The following is a 19,912-nucleotide window of genomic DNA, read 5'->3' on the forward strand; positions in this document are numbered from 1 at the left end:
TTTCTTTCATTTTCCCTCTGGCGCGTTATTCCAGCATATTTTTCTTTCAACAGCTGGCAACACTGGTTCAGTATGCTGGCCATGACCGTGACCAGGCCATCAGCGTCAGCAGCACCGTCTCACTCTATCGAGCTTATATTTCACTCAATAGTATTACAATATAAACGAATATGGCTGTTCAGGAAAAATGGAAAAAATATCAGTTTACGTTTATTTTTTGTTTTATGCACAGCAGAGAATAAAAAGCCAGAGCCAGGGACAGCTCTGAGAGCAGAAATCAGTGCATAAATAACTTAATTTGAATATAGTGCACATGGGACAGCACGAAATGCGCATTAAAAGCGACGCCAACAGCTGCGTGCTGAGTGCATTAATTTTGCTACTTTGCGCTGAGAAGTATGCAACAGAATCAGAATCAGAATTGAAATTGAATACACAGTTCGAGTATGCGTGGGCGTGCGTGTGTGTGTGTGTGAGGCATCTTTATTAATGTGCTCTCTCACTGTAAACATCTGAGAATTATGTTAAATAACATTTTAAAGGGCTCGTAGGCATTGCCGTCTAATTAGGCAGCTGGCGCACACGTTAAGGTCTCTCTCTCCCTATCTCTCTCTCTCTCTCTCACTCTATCTATCTGAAGAGGTTTTAATTAAAATTGAAATTCAAAGCAAACCAAAGCTAAAAGCCCTGCAAATGCAGAAGCAAACGCTACAATTCACTTCAGCTCACTTCACTTTCCTTCTCTCATTTCCATATGCTCGCGCCCCTCCGCACACGAACAGTGGAAGTTCTGTTCTTGGCCTGGGGCGTACGGCTCTGCATAATGGTCAGGAAGGCACCATCCGAGTTCAACGAGAGCCGCTTCATATCAATGGCCATCTACAATGAATTCCTGCTCACCTGCTTCCTCAATGTGTCCATGTAAGTAGCGAGTGTCTATTGAGGCAACCACTCGATGTTCCACGATTCATATTTTCTTTGATTTAGCATTTACAATGATTCCGTCTGTGTTTTCTTCTCTCTCTCTCCCACTCTCTGTTCAGGCTCTTTCTGCAATCGCCCGCCAATCCAGATTTGCTCTACATCATCTTCTTCTGCCACACGCAGCTGACTGTGACGCTGCTCCTGGCACTCATCTTTGGCAGCAAGGTGCGTAGCGACCGATTGCATGAAGCTGTTGCCATTTTACCGTTTTCCTTCTACATCTTTCGCCCCCTCCTGCTCACAGGTGTACATTGTGCTGCGCAGCGGGAAATCGCATCAGGAGAACATTGGCATGGGCGCCAAGGCATCGGGCGCCAAATTCAATTTTCGACCACAGGTGCGCACCTTCGCCCATCCCAGCTCGATGACAACGTCCACGGTGCCAGCAGCTGGCACCACCTCGGCGGGTAAGCATAATTGCATCATTATAGACCAGACCAGACCAGACCAGACCAGACCGCACTGGACTGCATATCGATATACTTACGACTAACGAGACGCTTGACAAATGATCGGGCCAGGCATTCCTCTTTTTTTCACACAGTTCAAGGATGCTGATTAAGTCAACTCATCTGTGGCATTTTGACTTTTATTTATGGCACTTTGTCGGACGATTTAAAAAATAAACTGATTGCGCGGCTGGCGTCAGCTTAATGCCGACATTCCTGTCTAGCCATACATAAGACTGTATATATATGAATAGATATGCATATATGTATATGTATATGTGTGTATATATATATGAATATGCTTAAGTATTCGCAGATATCTTATGTCAACTTCAGCTTTGATTTATGTGCGCAAAATGTCCTCCATGCTTGATGCGGTTAACCTTAGCGAGAGAGAGAGAGAGAGAGAGGGAAAGTGAGAGCGAGGGGGACAGAGCACTCAAGCGCTCACTTGTTTGTGACTGAAATCAGCCTAGCGTTAACTTCCTCGTCGAGATGCCAAACATTACATTTATTTATTTAGAAGCCACTACACAAGAGGCGGCAAATTTGTTAAGGGTTTATTCCCCGAAGTCGCTCAATGCCTGATGATGTCCTTTTGATAGGATGTCGCTGGCATAAACGGCAAATCTCCGACATGATAAACTGAGGCGAGCTACAAATTAGATAGAAGCAAAAGTTTTGCCAGCACAGCAAGACGAAGCTGACGGACGGACGAACAGACGAACGGACGAAAGGACGGACGGGAGCAATCGCAGGTGGCATTTTATGCTTTGACACGTGGGCGTGGCACGTCAAATGATTAAGTCGCTGGCAAAACAGTTACGAGCGGCTTGTTGTCTAGGCCGCATTTTAATTCCGCGCTGCCATCGCAGTTTATTGCCAGGCTTCAAACTGAACTGGGTTGGCCTGGGCTGAGCGGGGCGGGGCGGGGCGGTGCTGTGCTGGGAGGCTGAGCGACGCTTTATATTTTAATGCTTTATGAGCGACCTTTTCTCATTTGGCGCTTTCTTTTTTATATTTAATTTTTTATTGCTCGTATTTCTATGCCAACGCTGCCCGGCACGACCGCAAGACGCATTTGCGGTTGCGTAAATTGTGCGTTAAATTTCCAGCGCGCTCTCTCTCTCTCTCTCGCTCTCTCATGGCTTGCATTCGCTTCTTTCTGCTTTAGCTGCCTTCAATTTGCATATTTAAATTAAACAATAACAAAGCCGCAAATATACCCAGCCACACACACACCAACACACACACACTCCCGCTCAGTTAGAGACAAAGTTGTTAGATTATATTCATGTGAATTTGTTTTTGTGTGGTGAATTTTAAATATATATATTTTTTTTCTGTGCAAATATGTGTAGCCCACCACAGGCGCACATAATAAATTCAATTCTTGGCCCACTGCTGCCGCTTAATTTCACAGCCATAAATCTAAATCCAGCGGCAACAAAATGTACAAAAAATCCCCTTTTTTTGTTGTATATATTTGAAAGTCGCGTCAAGTGGCGCTGAGTGGACTCACTTAAATCACACTGACAGGCTTTCAGTTGAATTGAACGGCCATTTATCATCGAGCAAACAGCACAGCCAGCCCAACCACCCACACACACACACACACACACACACCACACACACTTAGACACTCACTGCCAAGTGTAGGCTGTCTTGTATAAAAGTCGACGTCGACGTCGACGTCAACGTCGATTGCGACGTCGACAGCCACAGCCGCAACAGCGTCCATTTTCATTTCCATGTTGGCATGTTTCGTTGGCTGCCACAGCTACAGGAATACGCATTTAAATTGTCCTCGACCCCCAGCCCGATCCGAGCCATCCTGGGCCAACTTCTGACACGAGACGCAACTTTTTTAGTGCGAAACTTGTTTGGCTGGCAACTTTGCCCGTTGAAAGCGGCGGCGGCGTGTAAACGACGCTTTCGCTTTCGCCTTTACCTTTGCCTTTGCCTTTGCCTTTGCCTTTGCCTTTGCCTTTGCCTTTGCCTTTGCGGGCTGCGGCCCGACGACTTCATCCAGCAATCATTTCCTTTGCAGAGACCAAGCTGTCCGACCAGGAGGCCCTCGAGGAGATACGCCAGCTGAGCATGCAGCTGCAGCGCATCCAGGACATGGCGCCGCCCAAGGGCGTCGCTGTGATGACCATATCGAGTCTGTTGGATGGCCTGAAGACGCCCGGTGGCATGATGATGGTCGCCGCTGCCGCCACGCACGCATCCACCGGCCAGGCGACGGCGGCCGCGCGCCAAACGGCGCTGCCCCTGCTGACGCTCAATGCCGAGATGCAGAAGTACAATCAGCAGCTGCAGCAGAACAACAATGCCAATGGCAGGGCAGCGTCAGCTTCAGCTTCAGCGGCGGCTGCGGCGGCGGCACGTGGCAGCATACCCACCATGGTCCTGGAGACGCCGCCCTCCTCGGCCACGCCCACGCCCACAACCGCCTACGAGGAGCGGTCGATGAACACGGAGCTGACGGGCGACGACTTCCGAGAGCAGCTGCTCCGGCGCAGCGCCGACGGCCACATCATCTGCAGCCGGTGCCTGGACGCGTCCAAGGAGCACTACTACTGCTGCCCGCCGCGCACCGCCTGCGAGGAGCTCGGCTCGCCCCAGCAGGAGGGCAGCCTCAGCTTCGCCAACATCAAGCTGGACTGCATGTGCTCGCAGTCGGAGGACCTCGACCAGGCGCAGCGCCGGCGACCCGCTGTGCGCACTGCGGCCACCAATACGCCGCCCACCAGCTGCAAGCGCGGGCCGCGCAACCTGCTCGAGGCCGAGGTCAGCATTTCGTATCAAATTTGTGATAACTGTAGAAGTAAGTATAGGCTTAGCGACAAGCCGCCTCCCGCCGGCCGACGGCGCAGCGGCAGCTGCACCCAGCCCGCGCCCCAGCCGCTCTCCGGGCAGACGCGCAGCAGCGAGCTGCTGGACCGTGCCGAGGTGGAGGTGAGCATCGCTGTGACCCAGGTGGCTCGCTCCACCGACGACATTGCGCTCTATAAGGCAAAGCCTGCAAGCTCCGCCGATATTGAAGCCGTGGCACAGCCGACGGCCGAGGCGACCAGGTCGCTGGGCAACGTGTCCAATGCATCGAACAATTCCACTAGCCAAACGGACAAGACGAGCGGCAGCACCGGCACCGGCACCGGCACAGGTCGACCCAAGCGGCCCGACAAGCTGGTGCTCGATCTGAACGATCGATCCAAATATACCAAGGAGGTTTCTGTATAGAGAGAGAGAGAGAGAGAGAGAGCGAGATGGCATGTGTTCTCCGATTGAAAAATTCTATTGATTAGTATATGATTATGTTATGATAATTAAATAATGAAAGACTTTATGAAATTTAATTGTACTACTATAGCAACTAATCAACAAATCTATATATATAGACATGCATATATACATATGTACATACAGCTATGTACATACATATATTATGCGCTAAAGCCCATAATCGAGAGCTAAAACGCCTGATTTCAGTGAAAGCCAAAAGCCACGTTTAGCCACGCAAACAAGCGCAAAACATTTGCAACAATAATGAGCCCCAAATGTTGTGAATATTTTGCACAAACACAAACACACACACACCCACACACACACACACATACAACTGTACAGAGTTAAACAAGCAGCGTTGCCATTTTGTTGTAAATCATGTGTTTTAGCATAAATTGAATTTGAATTTCAAGTAGCAATCCCAAAATAATTTAACTAAGCCGCTTAACTAAATGAAAACGAACTTAAAGAGCAGCCGAATAATTATAAATTAAATAAAATTAAAATAGTTAATAACGCGCTTCTCACTAGCATCAAGTGCAATATATGTGTGTATATAAATAAATAGCTTAGAGTTCGTACTACTTCTAGTTGTAAAACTGTAAAATAAACATATCTCTGCCAAAAAGAAATTCAAGAAAATAATAGAAACGTATATATATATATAAATATTGTTCAGCCTTCAGAGCTTAGTTTAATTGTAGCTAATAATGAAAAATTACTAACGATTGCCCCTAAAAACAAATACACGCATAAATGCATACGAAAATAACCAAAATTGTTTATATTACAAATTATGGCTAAATTTTCATTTAGCATTGTTCACAAATATTTATTTAACAACAAAAACAAAAACAAAAACAAAAAAAAAACAAACAAAAAATGAAAAAGCAAACAAAATGATATGAAAACATTTTTAAATACATTTAATGTACGAGAAAAATGCAAATGTTATTTAACTATATAATGATGAATAAAGGTTTATTATGAATGTCTGTAAATACAGCGGGTTCGTCTCGTCTCGCTGCAGCCGCTACACTCGACAGCCAGTGGGTCGTATGAGCAATATTACGCATACGCCCCAATGGCCAGCTGTGCAAATTGTTTTCACTCAGCTCAATGTCCATTTTCGAGTAAGTACGCCTGCGTGTGTGTGTGTGTGTGTGCGTATCTTCTGTATGACTTCCAGTAGCATTACCTAGTGAAGAGAAAAAACTCAAACACAACATTCAACACTCACACACACACACACTCACTCACACATGCTTGAGGACTCTTTCGGTTTATGGCAACGTTATGGTCTTTATCTTTATGGACATGCCTGTGTGGCAGTGCGTGCGTGTTTGCGTTTGTGTTTGTGTGTGACCCTTTTGCCATTTATGGGCTCGTTTTATGAATGCCTTTCCAACACACACTCGCACACACACACGCACAGTGTCAACCGTTTTAAAGGAGACGTTAATTTAAATGTTTCTACAGCATTTGCCTGTCGATGTTTTCAGTGTTGCCTCGTCTGATGTTTGTTGTTTGTTGTTTGCGTTCCAAATTAAAATTCCCAGCCGGCTGACAGTTTCTGTTAAAGACCCTCACACACACGCACACGTGCAAACACACGCACACACACACGCGCACATGGAGAGTAGCCCGCATGCGACAGAGCCCCGAGTGTTATCAAGTTTATAAAGGACTCTTGGCTGCAAAGTGCGTGTATTGAATTTTAAGCATCTTCCACATCGACCACATTGGAAGTTAAATTAATTTAAAGCTGTCTCTTGGTGTGGCACTACTTTAAGCCTCACATTATATTTTATTCAGCTACAGCTGTGCGGAAATCGAAAGTTAGGTAAAACATTAATTAATTCTAGATATACTTTAGATTACTTGAAGATATGACGCACTTAAAGCTAAAACTCAAATTGAATTGGCCAACATATTTGAGTGCATATATTTTGCTATTACATTTCCTGCTGCTTACGTGATCTGATTAATAAACAAATTTCAACATTCTATCTAGCTACTAAGCTTGTAGCTCTATCAGTATTACTAAAAACACTAGCAATTCCTGAATTGAATTTTAAGTCCTAGACACAGCTGCTTTTCATTTAATACTATAAACGGAAGTCAAAATAGTGCTGAAAAAGCATATTAATAAATAGTATTAATAAGTATTTTTATTCAGTCTACAATTTTTTATTAAATATTATATTTTATATATATTTTTTTTTTTTTAGTTTTTATTTTATTATTATATATTTACAAAATTCATTTCATAATTATTAATTACCCCTTAATATATAATTTAATACCTTCTGCCAAAGTGCAAATAGTTTTTGTTTGTCTCAATATGAAACTAATTTAAGCACGTTAGATCGCTAAGCTAGCAAACATTTTTGCGTGGATTCCTATGAAAATATGTCCAGTGGAATTTCAACGGATTTGGGTTCAAGAATGCCGGCAATGCCTTTGTTAAGCTTGCCAAAGCATTTAAATCTTGTATAAAAAATCTCGCCTGAAAATATGAAACAAAAAAATGCATATTACAAGGTGTGATTGAATAAAGCATGCCCTGGAAATAATATGTCAAATTTTTAATAGATATAAAATAATATATTTTGAATTAAAATTCAATTAAAATGAAATTAAATTAGCTTTAATTATAGTAGCAAAAAATCTTATATTAAAACAAATTAAATTGAATGAGTTAAAAATAAAATGCAACAGTGTTGAGCTAAGCCAAACTCTTTGTTCTCAACCAGGCTTTAACTATTCATCAGATCACATATACCCTCTCATGCTTCTAGAATACAGGATATATTAATGCAGTTCACATATTTCCATTTGAAAATCCAATTAAACTAATAGACTTGCCTGAAAAAAAAAAAAAAAATATATATATATATATATATATATATATATATATATATATATATATGTATATATATATACATATTTATATTTATACATATATCAAGCTAAACGAAAGCATTTTGACTTTATTTGTGGCAATCAAAAGGACAAACATTTAATGAAGAGCCTGTTGCAATCGGCGCAAAAGTCAGGTGTTTTTTTCTTTCGGCCTGGTCATAAATTGAAGATCTGAATGCGTTAGAGCAGTCGTTTGGAGCAGTCGAAATAACAGAATAAAGGCACTTAAGAGCACTGTGAATGGGTCTGTGCTTCAGAATTTATAACCCTGTCGATGCTGATGACCTTTGATGGGGGCAGCGGCAACGGGAGCGGCATGAGGGGTCACGGCTCGGTTAGGGATGAGATGATGCAGAGCATTTGAAACATTTTTCATCACTTAATTACGGCAATAAATGCCAGTGGAAATTTCTTTGCGCCACATCAAAATGGCATTAAATAAAAACATGTTAACGACTTGCAGGCCAAAAATTGCAAAAACCAAACACCAAAAGCGTCGAGCAAATTTATATGCGAAACAATAAAGGACCAAAGCACAGAGCATCGAATGTGCTGTATATGGAGTGGGGGAGTAGGGAGTTGGGAGTAGGGAATAGGGAGTTGAAATGTGATAGAGGAACATGTCGACATGGTGAAAACAATAACAACGACAGCAACAACAATCGAGGACAACAATTTAGGTTCACGTGCGTGGAGCCAATTAAAATTAAAGTAGGCAACTGCCAAAAAGCCTGGACTATAAATGTATATGGGTGTCTGTGTGTTTGTGTCTGTGTGTGATTGCGTCTGCCTGCTCAGATGCCAAAAATAAGTGCAATAAAATTAAATTGCTCAACAACACCTTATTAAGGGCAGCTGCTGCTGTTGCTACTGAGGGGTAGAACAAACGAAGCCCAAACGATATTGAGAAAATTACCAGCCACCAGTCACTTGTTTCGACGTCTAGCCATGCCGTTGCTCTGCTTGGCTTTCCAATTTTTACTTTCTTTGCCTTTCTCTTGCTCTGCTGTCATAATATTGTAAAAGAGATTTCTCCAACTTTATTGCAGCGATGCACAAATACCCTGACAAGTGAACATATATTGACAGATGACTCGAGGCATTTTCTCTCTATACAGACAGCTTTAACGTAACTACAACTCAAATATTTACTTCAAGTGTAGAGGTAAAAAAAAAAGTCAGGTGCGTCCGGCGATTTGCCAACGCTTTTGCTTTGTACATTGTCAAACTGTGTTTTCACATTCAACATTTTGTTTAACACAAATTATTTTCGTAAATAGTTTTGTGAGAAAGTTTGAATGAAAAGTTCAAGTATTTAATTAAAATTACTGTTTGAGACGACTTTCCCACATGAATTTAGATTAAAAAAGTTTTCGTAATTTTCAAATTTTAATGAAAAATGAATTAGTAAACAATTGAAAAGTTTTAGATATAGATATGAATATGAAATATGTTTGTAAATGTCAAATATAAAATAAATTTAACAATTGAAAAGTTTTAGATATGAATATGAATATGATATATGTTTGTAAATGTCAAATATAAAATAAATTTGCAGCTAAAAGGTAAATTGAATTATGTACAACAAAAATTGAGTTGTATTTTAAAATAAATTCATTTTTACAGTTAAGTATATGAAAACATATTATATTTCTTCAAAACAAAAATATTTTAAACATTATTTAATATAACAAAAATTTTTTTTAAATATTTAGGTATTAAAAAATAAATAAATGACTATAAAAAATTTTTTATATAATTTTAATTTTTATATATGTTTTTAATTATTTAAAATAAATAAACGTGATTTTTTAAAACTACAATTTTAATAATTTTAATTTCCTATCTAAATATTTTGACATAGTTTTTTTTATACATTTTCTATGAATTCATTGGATAAAATTATGATTATTAATAAGTAGTATTAAGTTTTCTTTTATTCTATTTATATTTTATATATGTTTTAACTATTCTAAAACTACAAAAGACACCAGAAAATATCAATTTACATTTCACTCAGCATCTGCATTCCTGTTAGTTCATACAACTCTTGTTTGTCCTTAGAGTATTTAAAATGCGAAACAATCAGCAGCTGGGCGATAGGCTTTTATCTGCTGTCTCTCTCCTTCTCTCCCACACCAAGAGACACTCAATAAACGACCAAATTACGGCCACTCGTGTTCTCATGTGACTTAAAGCTACCTTAAAGTTAGCTCCGTGCCCGCAATGTAGCTGTTAATTGGCTGAGAGGAAAGCTTCGCAAATATTTTGATCAGATGAAAACTAATCTATAGCCATGTTTGCATATACCAAACTCAAGTGGTTTTCACATAAGCTGCACACAGTACATTACACCAGCGGGCAGAGTGGGGGAACGAGGGGAGAACGAAAAACAACTAAGCAACCGATACCAGGGCAATTTTTGCATACATATATGTAAGCATATATAAAGCATATATATATGGATGTAGCAACATTATCCTGGCAGAAATAGTTCTGCTGTAAGGACTCGCACATAATGTGAACTCTACCCAAACATAACGAGTGCAACTCCACATACATACAAAGGAAAGCATTAAAAAAAAGTTCAAAACTTACACATGCCTGACTAGAAAATACCCTACACTGTGTGCTAAACTGCCAGTGGAGGAAATAGATATTTATAGGAAAGAATCAGGCAAAGGTATGAGAATTAAAATGAGCTACAGCTGCTTAACCTTCTTCCATTCAATTTCAGATCAAACAATTTAAATCCAAAGTCCTTTATCGATCCTCTCATATACCACATAGGCCGTTTATCATTGTGTGCAGGGTATAAAAACAAGTGGAACAGAAAAACGCACACGCACAACTGCATTTGAGTGTGCACGTGAATTGCATTAGAAAGTTAAGGCATTTGTATGTAAATATATACATGTGTACATATATGTGTATAAAATAAATCTGCCTCAAGTGCAGAGATTGTGGTCCCACACCTGTCGGAGACATACGCACCCACACACACACACACACATCCACACATACTAGCTTAAACATAGCCATTTGAATACAGACATTGTTGGCAGTCCACATTCAGTAAAAGATTGGCTCTACCTATGTCTCGACTTTGCCTTCGCCTTCGCCTTCGCCTTCGACTTGGACTTGGACTTGTCTGTCTCTCTGGCTGTCTGTCGGACGTGTCAGCTACAAGCAATTGTGCAAATGTGTCGGTGGAGATGCGGATGTGCGATAAGCGCCAAATGCAAAAATTGAGTTTAAGCTCTGCGACTATGCGATGCCAATAAAGATAAACCGTGTAAATAGTTTCCTACTCATTCAAGCAGTTTCCCCAAAACAAAGCAAAAAGTAAACTAGATATAGTGAAATATTAGAGTAGGGCATATTAAAATAAATGATACCCCATTGAATATTTGAAAGAGCTGAGAAAGCAAAGGCTAGGGGTCTTAGATGTAGTAGAAAGAGGAAGAGAGAGAGAGAGTTTTTACTTCCCTGCACTTTTGTTACTCAAACTACCTTACGTGACATACTTACAGGGTATTATTCAAGGTACTAGCTGCCAACTGTGTTACAGTGTGAAGCCATATGGCAGTGTCATGTCTCTCTGGCTTGACAACCTCTTTTCGGTAATTCCCACTTAATAGAACATCTGCATGCTGAACGCTGCCTCCACTTTTATCCGCCACTTCAGCTCAGCATTTTGATGGCTGCTTCAATTGGGCGTACAAAAGTAACTGAATGCGATTTACTTTTCATGGCTGAAATGGAGAAAAGTGGCTAAGAGAGAGAACTAAAATATGCGAAGCTCCAGCTTTTAAGTCTTAAATGCAGATAGTGAGTCGAACTAAATCCATTTAAGTTTAAGCGCGTGTGTGGGGGGAAAATATCAAAGCTTATGTTCAAAGTTATGTAACCACTTTACTCAGCTACCCACCTGTCCACCCATTGTGCTGCTCTCATGGCCACCGCATGAACGGCGATGGGAACGGCGTTTCCAATTAATAAAAACGCGATTAATTACATCAAAAGCGTATGCGGTGCAAATGTCAAACTGAAGTGATTAACGGCTGATGAGATGAGAGCGAGGTGCACTATGCAGATACCCTGCAGGCAGTGCCAAAGCAACTTGGGCGTAGTAGCTAATTAGCAATTAGAGGCCTAAAGTTGAAGGGGAAATTGAAGTCTCTACAAGAAACGTATATCACATGAGGTGCTCAGCCCATTGTATAGAGTATATTGAGTGTGCTGGCTTATGTAATGATATCATTGCAGATTAATTGAATAGATATAAATTAATTTTTATTCATATTAAATAAAGTGCAAATTGTTAATGTAATTGGTTTATTATAAACGTGCGAAAACTGATTACAGCTATGATGACAGCTATTGAAATTGTGATTTAACTACACTGGCTAACAAAATATATGAAAAAATAGGGGAAGTTTAGGATCAGACATGAATTTTTCAAGAATTTATAAATTTAAATGAGAGTCGGTACAGTTGATATGTAGGCGAAAGTTGAGTATAAAAAAGAATGAGAGATAGAGAGAGAGAGTGAGAGTGAGAGATAAAGTGAGAGTGAAAGATAGAGAGATAGAGAGAGAGATAGAGAGAGAAAAGCACAGAGATGCAGTGAAAGAATTAGAGGAGGAGATAAAACGAGAGTAAGAGAGAGAGGGAGATAGAGAGAAAATAGGAGTGGGAGAGAGGGAGAAAAAGAGTAAAAGATAACAAGATAGGGAAAAGGCTGTGGCATAATAATTTCAATCGATAAATTGCTCCTGAATAAAGCCGACTCTAATAATAAAAGGGAAAAATGATATAGTATTGATAGCATATATAAAGACCTTACTTGACTACCAAATCCTGTTGGCCTGTGCTATAAATAGCATTAACACAATTTAGCACTTAATTATTATTTTATTTTTGCTTGCAAGCATGAGTTTAATAAAAACTAATGGGCATATTTCAACTGTATTTTAAATAATGCTTTAATTATGTTTTCCACATTTCACATATTGAAGCAATTATCTGCTGGAATTGCAAATTTTTAATAGAATTTAAAAGTTCATATTAATGAATTACCTTTTTAATCGCATGCTTATAAATAAAACAGTTATATTTAATTACTTTAATGAGTGTTTTATATCTACAGTAAGCATCTGAAGCTTAATAATATAACTCTCAATTCATACAATTTTTTACCAAGTTGTGTTTAAGTGGCATTAAAATGGACACAAATTTCCTGCACCTCTGATGGCAACGCCAAATTTTAATTAAATTTTCAAGTACCTGCCCGGGAAGTAACAATTTATGTCTAAAACTTGAAGTAGGAAACGGAAAAAAAAACAGGCGTGGCCCACTTATAATGCTCGCGTGCGAGTCATATTTAACAATAAAGCTGCGAGCCCATTTCAAGTGCGGACTCTTAACATTATGCGGCACTTTAATGCTAATAGAGCTTTTATGCACTCGGCATTACGTACCGAAAAGGAAAAAACCACTGCCTGAAATATGCATCAAAGTGAGCCACAAAGTACACATTACACAGCAGTCAGAGAGAGAGAGAGAGAGAGAGAGAGAAGTATATATGAGCAGAGGTAAACACTATTAGGTATAGGTGAATAATGGCAACGAATATGTGACTGTGAGAGCGAACAATAACAAACATAGGTAAGTGTGTGTGTCTGACTACCACAGCTGTATCTATAACTGTAACTGTAGCTGTAAAGTATTCCTAATTTTATCTGTTGTTGTTGCTGCTGCTGTACTATATGTATATGTATGTATGTACATATGAGCAATGGTTGATTCTCCATTTCATGTTTCGTCGCATTTAACAATAAAGACCTGAAATGTTTTGTAATGAAAAGCTCAAAACGGCAATAAACCACACACACACACACACACACACACATGCGTATGCTTGTGTAAATGTGCTTTGTGTGTATTGTTGTTAGAGCCACTTTTACCTAATTGCTGCACTCAGTTTAAGCACAATTGACGTGTACAGCCAGCCAGCCAACCAGCCAGGCAGCCATCGAGTCAGTCGAGTGGGCAAGTCGACGCATCATCCACTAGTGGCTGGAGGAGGTTCGGAATGGGCCATCTCGAATCTCTGTACGGAGGTCTGGGCAGGAAATGCATTTTGCGGCCATTTGAAAGCCAAAGCCAATGGGCTGGCTGAAGGCCATTCGCCACTCGAATTGGATGGGCAAACAGTTTCAATGGAACCACTCGAAATCAAGTGGTGCAAATTAGAAGCGTCTTAGATGTGAAACACATTTGTTGCATTAATTACCGCATCGCAATTTGCGGCAATCTCCACAATTTGCCACAAATTAATGGGCTAGCAATATTTCGGTTGACTATTTATCGCATCGCATGGAGTCGAGCATAAATTTTGCCCAAGAAAACGTTTTTAATTAAATCCCGAAAGTGGCAATTGTGACAGCTCTGCCAGTCGACTTAATTAATTGATGATGATTTTCGTCTTTGGCACTAGCTGAACTCGTACGGAACCTAGGATAGCACATTATCTCGGACATGACAGCTCGAGGACATTTTCTCGCCCCAGCTAGAGTCAATCTGGTTGAAATATGCTTATCTCATCGAGTGAACAGCGCCAGCTGTACAATGCTCGAAAGGATTTCTGAGTGGAATTTGTCAGCAATTGCAATTGGTTGTAGAGCCAAGATCTACTAGCATCGAGGCTACTTGATGGCGCAGCAGACATAAATCACAAAACTAAACGAATTGCGAAAACTGACAAAAGCAAATTCAATTTGCTGATCAAAATTATCTGCAATTGTAATACTTGAAGGCAATAAATAAAGAATATTTTATTCAATTTATTTCATTTTAGTGTTACTTAGAGTGAAAATATAAATATAAATAAATAAATATTATATTACATATAAAAATAGTCTTTAAATGGTGATTACCAGCTAATAAAGTTTGAATTTAACTCAACAGAATTTTACATTAAAGGAGCAGGTCGATATATAATCTTATTTGAATAAAAAATATATAAAATATATATATACATATATATATTTTTTTCACTTATTAATTAAGTTTGTATCTATTAAGTATTTATTTATTTATTATTAATTATTATATATTATTGGGATATTTTTCAATATTTCTTCTATTAAAAGATTAAATATTTTTTTATTAATTAAATTTTGTTTTCCTTTTAATTTGCTAAAAAAAATTTTCTTTTTATTCTATTGAAAGATTAAATATTTGTTCATATAACTACATTTTTTAAAATTTAATTTGTATTAAGTTTTTTATATTTTTATATTATTTTATATTTAAGTTTGTTATTAATTTATTAATAACTTTTTTTTATATTTATTCTATTGAAAGATTAAATATTTATTCATTTAATTTTTTTAAATGATTAAATTTAATTTTGTTATTAATTTATTAAAATTGTTTTATATTTATTTTATTGAAAGCAAAAGAATTTATCTCAACTCTGAAAAAATATTGTTATAAAATATGTAGAGCTAGGAGCTTAATTTAAAGTAATGAAAAACTTATTTATATTGCCTGAAGCAAAAGCAGCTAAGCAAAGAAAGAAAGAGAGAGAGAGATAGCATTTTATGTCCACATATGCATTCTGTAAACATTTAAAGTACACACTTGAGCCCATCAATAAAAATATTATTTAAAAGCAAACTCGATGCTCTAAAAGCCTTCTTCAGTGTAGACTATTTGCAGACGCACAAAAAGCCAAGCAGCATTACATGGCTTAAAAGCGACGTCAGGGGGCAGCATGAACTCGGCTACCGCTCGGAGGTCAACAGAGTGCACATAATGCAGGCATTTGGCAAACTATGTGAGACTGGAGAATGAAGAGTGGACTGGTGATAGGACAAATAGCAATTTAAATTCAGATGCAAATCGGTTCTGGGGCCACAGTGTGGAATTGGGCTGAATTGATTTGCATTCGCCTAATCGACTTTGCAGCACAGTTTTGGGATAGCACACAGCAGGCGCTGCTACTGTGACAGTGTGTGTGACTGGGACAAGTCCAGGCCAGAAACCGAAACCCAAAAACCAAAAGAAACTCAACTCAGAACAAACAAATCGACAGACCGAGGACACACAAGACGAGAAGACGAGAGAGCGAGAGAGAGAGAGCACCGAGCAGCGAACAGCAAGCAGCGAAACTTTGATTGACATTTCAATTAAATTATAGACAAAAAGTCGTTGGCAAAGTCGATTACGATTACGATTGCTGCTGACACGATGTTCCGAGTGCAAAAAGTTCTACTCACCGAATACCAAGAGATCTACGAGCCGGTAATGGTGGAGAGTCCCTTCACACTAGTCGATGACCACGGCGTGGGTCTGCGCCAGTACCAAATCGCTCTGACCGGCACCAAGCTGCTCTTCGGCTGCGACAACTTCGACCGGGACGACGAGCTTTATGGAGAGCCGAGCTGGTATTGCTGCCTGGGCCAGGATCCGGAGATCGAGTGCTTCGATCTGATCAGCATGGTGCCGCTCGAGTACATACGCTTCAATTTCTATCGCAAGCGCGAACGCTGCCTCATGATGCTCAGCGTGCAGCCGGTGGATCCGCAGCTCAAGGCGGAGCGTCCCATGATCTTTGAGTTTGGCGGCCACATACACAAGCAGTACTTCTGGCACACCTGGCGCGAGCGAGTGTCGGCCATACGCGGCTATCAGTCCCGCTTCAGCCAGATCACCGGCGCGTCCCCCTTCTCCAGCACCGATGTGCAGACGGACGAGGTGCAGCACCACGCGCTGGTGCATCTGCCCCACCGGCCGCGATCCATCTACAGCGTCTGCTACAGCTCAGCCGGTGGCGCCTAGGGTCAAATGGCGACGAACTCACACACACACGCAGATACACCCACTCACACACACAGCGACACAGCGACACTCACTGCATGCATATTTTATAGCTGGCTAAGCCGGTTAGCCGACAGCAGCCCTGAGCAGCTGTTGCACGCAACTGCCAATTTGTTGGCCAACTACTTGGCAGTCATTTATTTATTTATGATAGAAAAGAAGAAGAAGATGAAAAAAAATTAGCCTTGCTGTCCTCAAGACGCGTGAAATTAAAGCCGAGTCGCATTTGTTGCTCGCTTACTTTGATTGTTTTCTTTTTTCTGATTTTGACTTCATTTTTTCTTTCTTTTTTTGGTGGGGTGTGCGGGGGCGGGGGTCTGTTGGCGGCCAAAAGACTTTGGTTTTGCGGTCGGCTCGTTGGTGTTTTCATTTATTTTTCTTGCGCAAAAAGTTTTCAATTTGTCGACAAACTTAAGCCGCAGCCGCAACACTTGTCTCGCCTCAGAGCCCGTATCTGTGTCGGCTGTGTCCGTCCGGCTGGACGGCTGGACGGCTGGCCGGCTGTGTCTGTCCGGCTCTGCAGCTGGCGGCACCAAAAATCAATTGCAATAAAATGCTCCACAAATGAACACAAACAAAAATGCCAACAACAACAACAACAGCAGCAGCAGCAGAGTGAGTGAAACAAAAACAAACCGCACTCGAATCGAATCAGTGCGGCGATAGATGTGGCTGGGTGGTTCGACTGGCTGGCTCGGTGGGTGGACTAAAATCGTCACTGCTTTCCGTTTGTTTGTTTAGAGCGTTTAATGGTCAAAGTTTTTGCTCGAGTGCTGTGTAATTTATTTGATTTGCTTTCGCATCGCTGTTGCTCAATGATAAATTACAATTTATTTAATAAAATGTACAAAATGCTCACATTAATCATACGCCATGTGGTGCGCTCGGGCAATTTTACAAATTTCCATACACATTTATGTGTATGTGCGTGCGTGTGTGTGTGTGTTTGTGTGTGTGCCTTTCAAATGCGTAACTAATTAATGCGCCGCTTCGAACCGATTTGCCTCTACACAAGGCCTGGCTACGGCTCTACCAAAAGTTAATTAAAAACTCATCGTCTGCCTGGCGCAACGCACTTAATAAAAAGAAAAAGCAAGAAAAAAAAAAAAACATTTCAATAAAAGCATTGGCATTAAATGGCATCACACACGCCCGTCGATGTCACCAGCCCAGCGGCAGGTGCTCCCCGCTTAATGCCTTTGTAATACAGGTGCACACCTCAGCCATTATAGCAGTCTACGGGCAGGTAATGAAACCCTTTCGACTCGCGCTTAATTAGCCATTAAAATTTAGCTCTTGGTTCGCTGCAATCAAAGTCCTCTATAAAAAAAAAGTTGCTTGTATCTAAATTGTTTAGCTTTGCTCTTTAAGAGTTTACCAACTCACACACACACACACACACACACACCACACACATACATACGTTTGCCATTTGTCAGCTACTTAGTTATTTATGCTGTCATGACCGTCAAGTTCAAAGCCGACCAGAAGCCACATCAAAAGCTGCGCCCTAATTGCTTACCGGAAATTGAAATTAGAAATTTTGCCAAAGGCAGCTCTGCATTTGCGGTGCGGCTGACCAAATTATTTCAATTTAAGCACACTTGGTAGGCCAACTCACGCACACACGCACACATGTGCATATTGCAATCGGCATTAAAATGTCTCAAACGGACATTTACAAGCCACATGGAATATATAATTGAGAGACCTATAAGAGACAGCTTAATGCCAGTTAGCAGCTTATCAAATATTCCAAATTTTATTTAAGAAAGACTTTGGTCTAGCTAGAAAGCTGACAGAGATATAGATGAGGGGACAACTCTATGAAATCTGTATAATTTTACCAAATTTAATATATTAAAGCATCAATTCGCTCTTAAAAGCCGCTCATGCTAAGAGTCTATGGTAGATAGAGAGTCACACAAATCCATATCTCACTTCCCATATGAAAATCTACGACTCCATGCCAAAAGCCAATATGCTCTGCCTTCCAGCACATGCGAACCGGTATAAATGGATGCAATCAAATGCCATTTTGAGAATCTTGCACATGAAATCAAACCAATGGCCAGAGGTTGACCAGTGCAGCTCACTCAGATTAAACGTCGCAGTAATTGAAAATTAATATGCAAATAATATAATCGAGAGAGTTGGTATTTAGCCTATGGCAGCCATGTTAATTGAACTGCAATTAAAATTGAGTGAATTTTTAATAAATTTGCTACTTTATTTTATTGAATGAAAAAAGTATTTAAATATTTGATTTAATATTTTAAATTTAAATACTAAACCCATTTAATATAAAAAAAAAATAAATAAAATAAATAAATAAATAATAAATAAATAAATGAAAATAAAACCATGAGCATCCATGAACATAAATACATATATATTAAATATGTGCATGTAAAATATAAAATATAAAATGTAAAAGTCGTATACTTAGAGACTTATAAATGTATGAAAAGCAAAATTAGAGAACACTTTAATAGATTTCCAGGTAATATATGTACATATATAGGCATTTCTATTACGCATATTCCCCAGATCTACCTTATTGATCAGACCCAAAATATATATATAACTGTGTTCTCTTTCTTGTCCACTATTTATTGTAAGCATGTTCATTATTATTATTATTATTATTTATTTTAATTTATTTTTTACATTCAATGAAGCATAAACCATATTCATGAACGCATCTACATACCAATAAATTAAGTGAAATCCGCAAGTAACTAAGAAAGAAAATTAATTAAAAAATACTTTAAATATTTTGCAATATTTTCTCTTAATAATGCAGATGCATATCAATTAACAGTAGAATTATAAAAAAAAAAAAAACATCAATATCTCCAATCAAATTGTATACAGAAATGGATGAGGAAATAAAACACCATTATTTTCAACTTTTAATGAATCTACTTAATATTATTTTAAAAATCATTATGTTTGCCAATTCAATGTACATATATATTGTAAATACAACTTGATGTCGATTCGCATGCAAATTTAAAGGCAACTCATTCGGCGACGCGCCGCAAGGACACAGGCGTGAAATTAAAGCACAATTTCCATCGACGCTGACAGTGATGAATGTGTAATTTGTATTTATTGAATGGCAATATGTATGTGTGTGAGGGAGAAAGATAAAGACAGAGAGAGAGAGAGAGAGAGAGCACGCACAAGTGTAAGCATGCTGGAATGCCTGATTAAAGTACATTCAGTAAATTAAGGCATTGCAGAATGCGCATGAAATGTGCCAAATAATCCGATATTATTTTTTTTAGAGAATTTCTTGATTATTTAATTAAGTTTATTTAATTAATTTTATTTAAATGAATTTTGTATTGCAATAAAATTTAAGGCTT

General features: G+C 39.4%; 2 protein-coding genes across 3 annotated transcripts in view; both read left to right on the forward strand.

Moving 5' to 3' along the window:
* LOC6579650 overlaps window positions 1–5,569 on the forward strand; it is a 64,273-nt gene extending 58,704 nt beyond the window's left edge. Inside the window, exons 11-14 of one of the 2 annotated variants that reach the window (XM_044010701.1) lie at window positions 783–921; window positions 1,044–1,149; window positions 1,229–1,391; window positions 3,466–5,569. In XM_044010701.1, the coding sequence (XP_043866636.1) occupies window positions 783–921; window positions 1,044–1,149; window positions 1,229–1,391; window positions 3,466–4,679 (1,622 nt within the window). In that variant the 3' untranslated portion in view covers window positions 4,680–5,569. The remainder of the gene's footprint in view (window positions 1–782; window positions 922–1,043; window positions 1,150–1,228; window positions 1,392–3,465) is intronic. The other variant, XM_044010702.1, reaches the window with a different exon arrangement.
* A 10,074-nt stretch (window positions 5,570–15,643) lies between these two features.
* LOC6579652 lies at window positions 15,644–16,778 on the forward strand. Its single transcript, XM_002005498.4, has one exon. It carries the CDS (start codon window positions 15,909–15,911, stop codon window positions 16,497–16,499), a length of 591 nt encoding a protein of 196 aa, XP_002005534.1. The 5' UTR covers window positions 15,644–15,908; the 3' UTR covers window positions 16,500–16,778.
* The last annotated feature ends 3,134 nt before the right edge of the window (window positions 16,779–19,912 follow it).

The sequence above is a fragment of the Drosophila mojavensis genome, unplaced genomic scaffold, assembly GCF_018153725.1.
Source record: "Drosophila mojavensis isolate 15081-1352.22 unplaced genomic scaffold, ASM1815372v1 contig_80, whole genome shotgun sequence".
NCBI classification, from domain to species: domain Eukaryota; kingdom Metazoa; phylum Arthropoda; class Insecta; order Diptera; family Drosophilidae; genus Drosophila; species Drosophila mojavensis.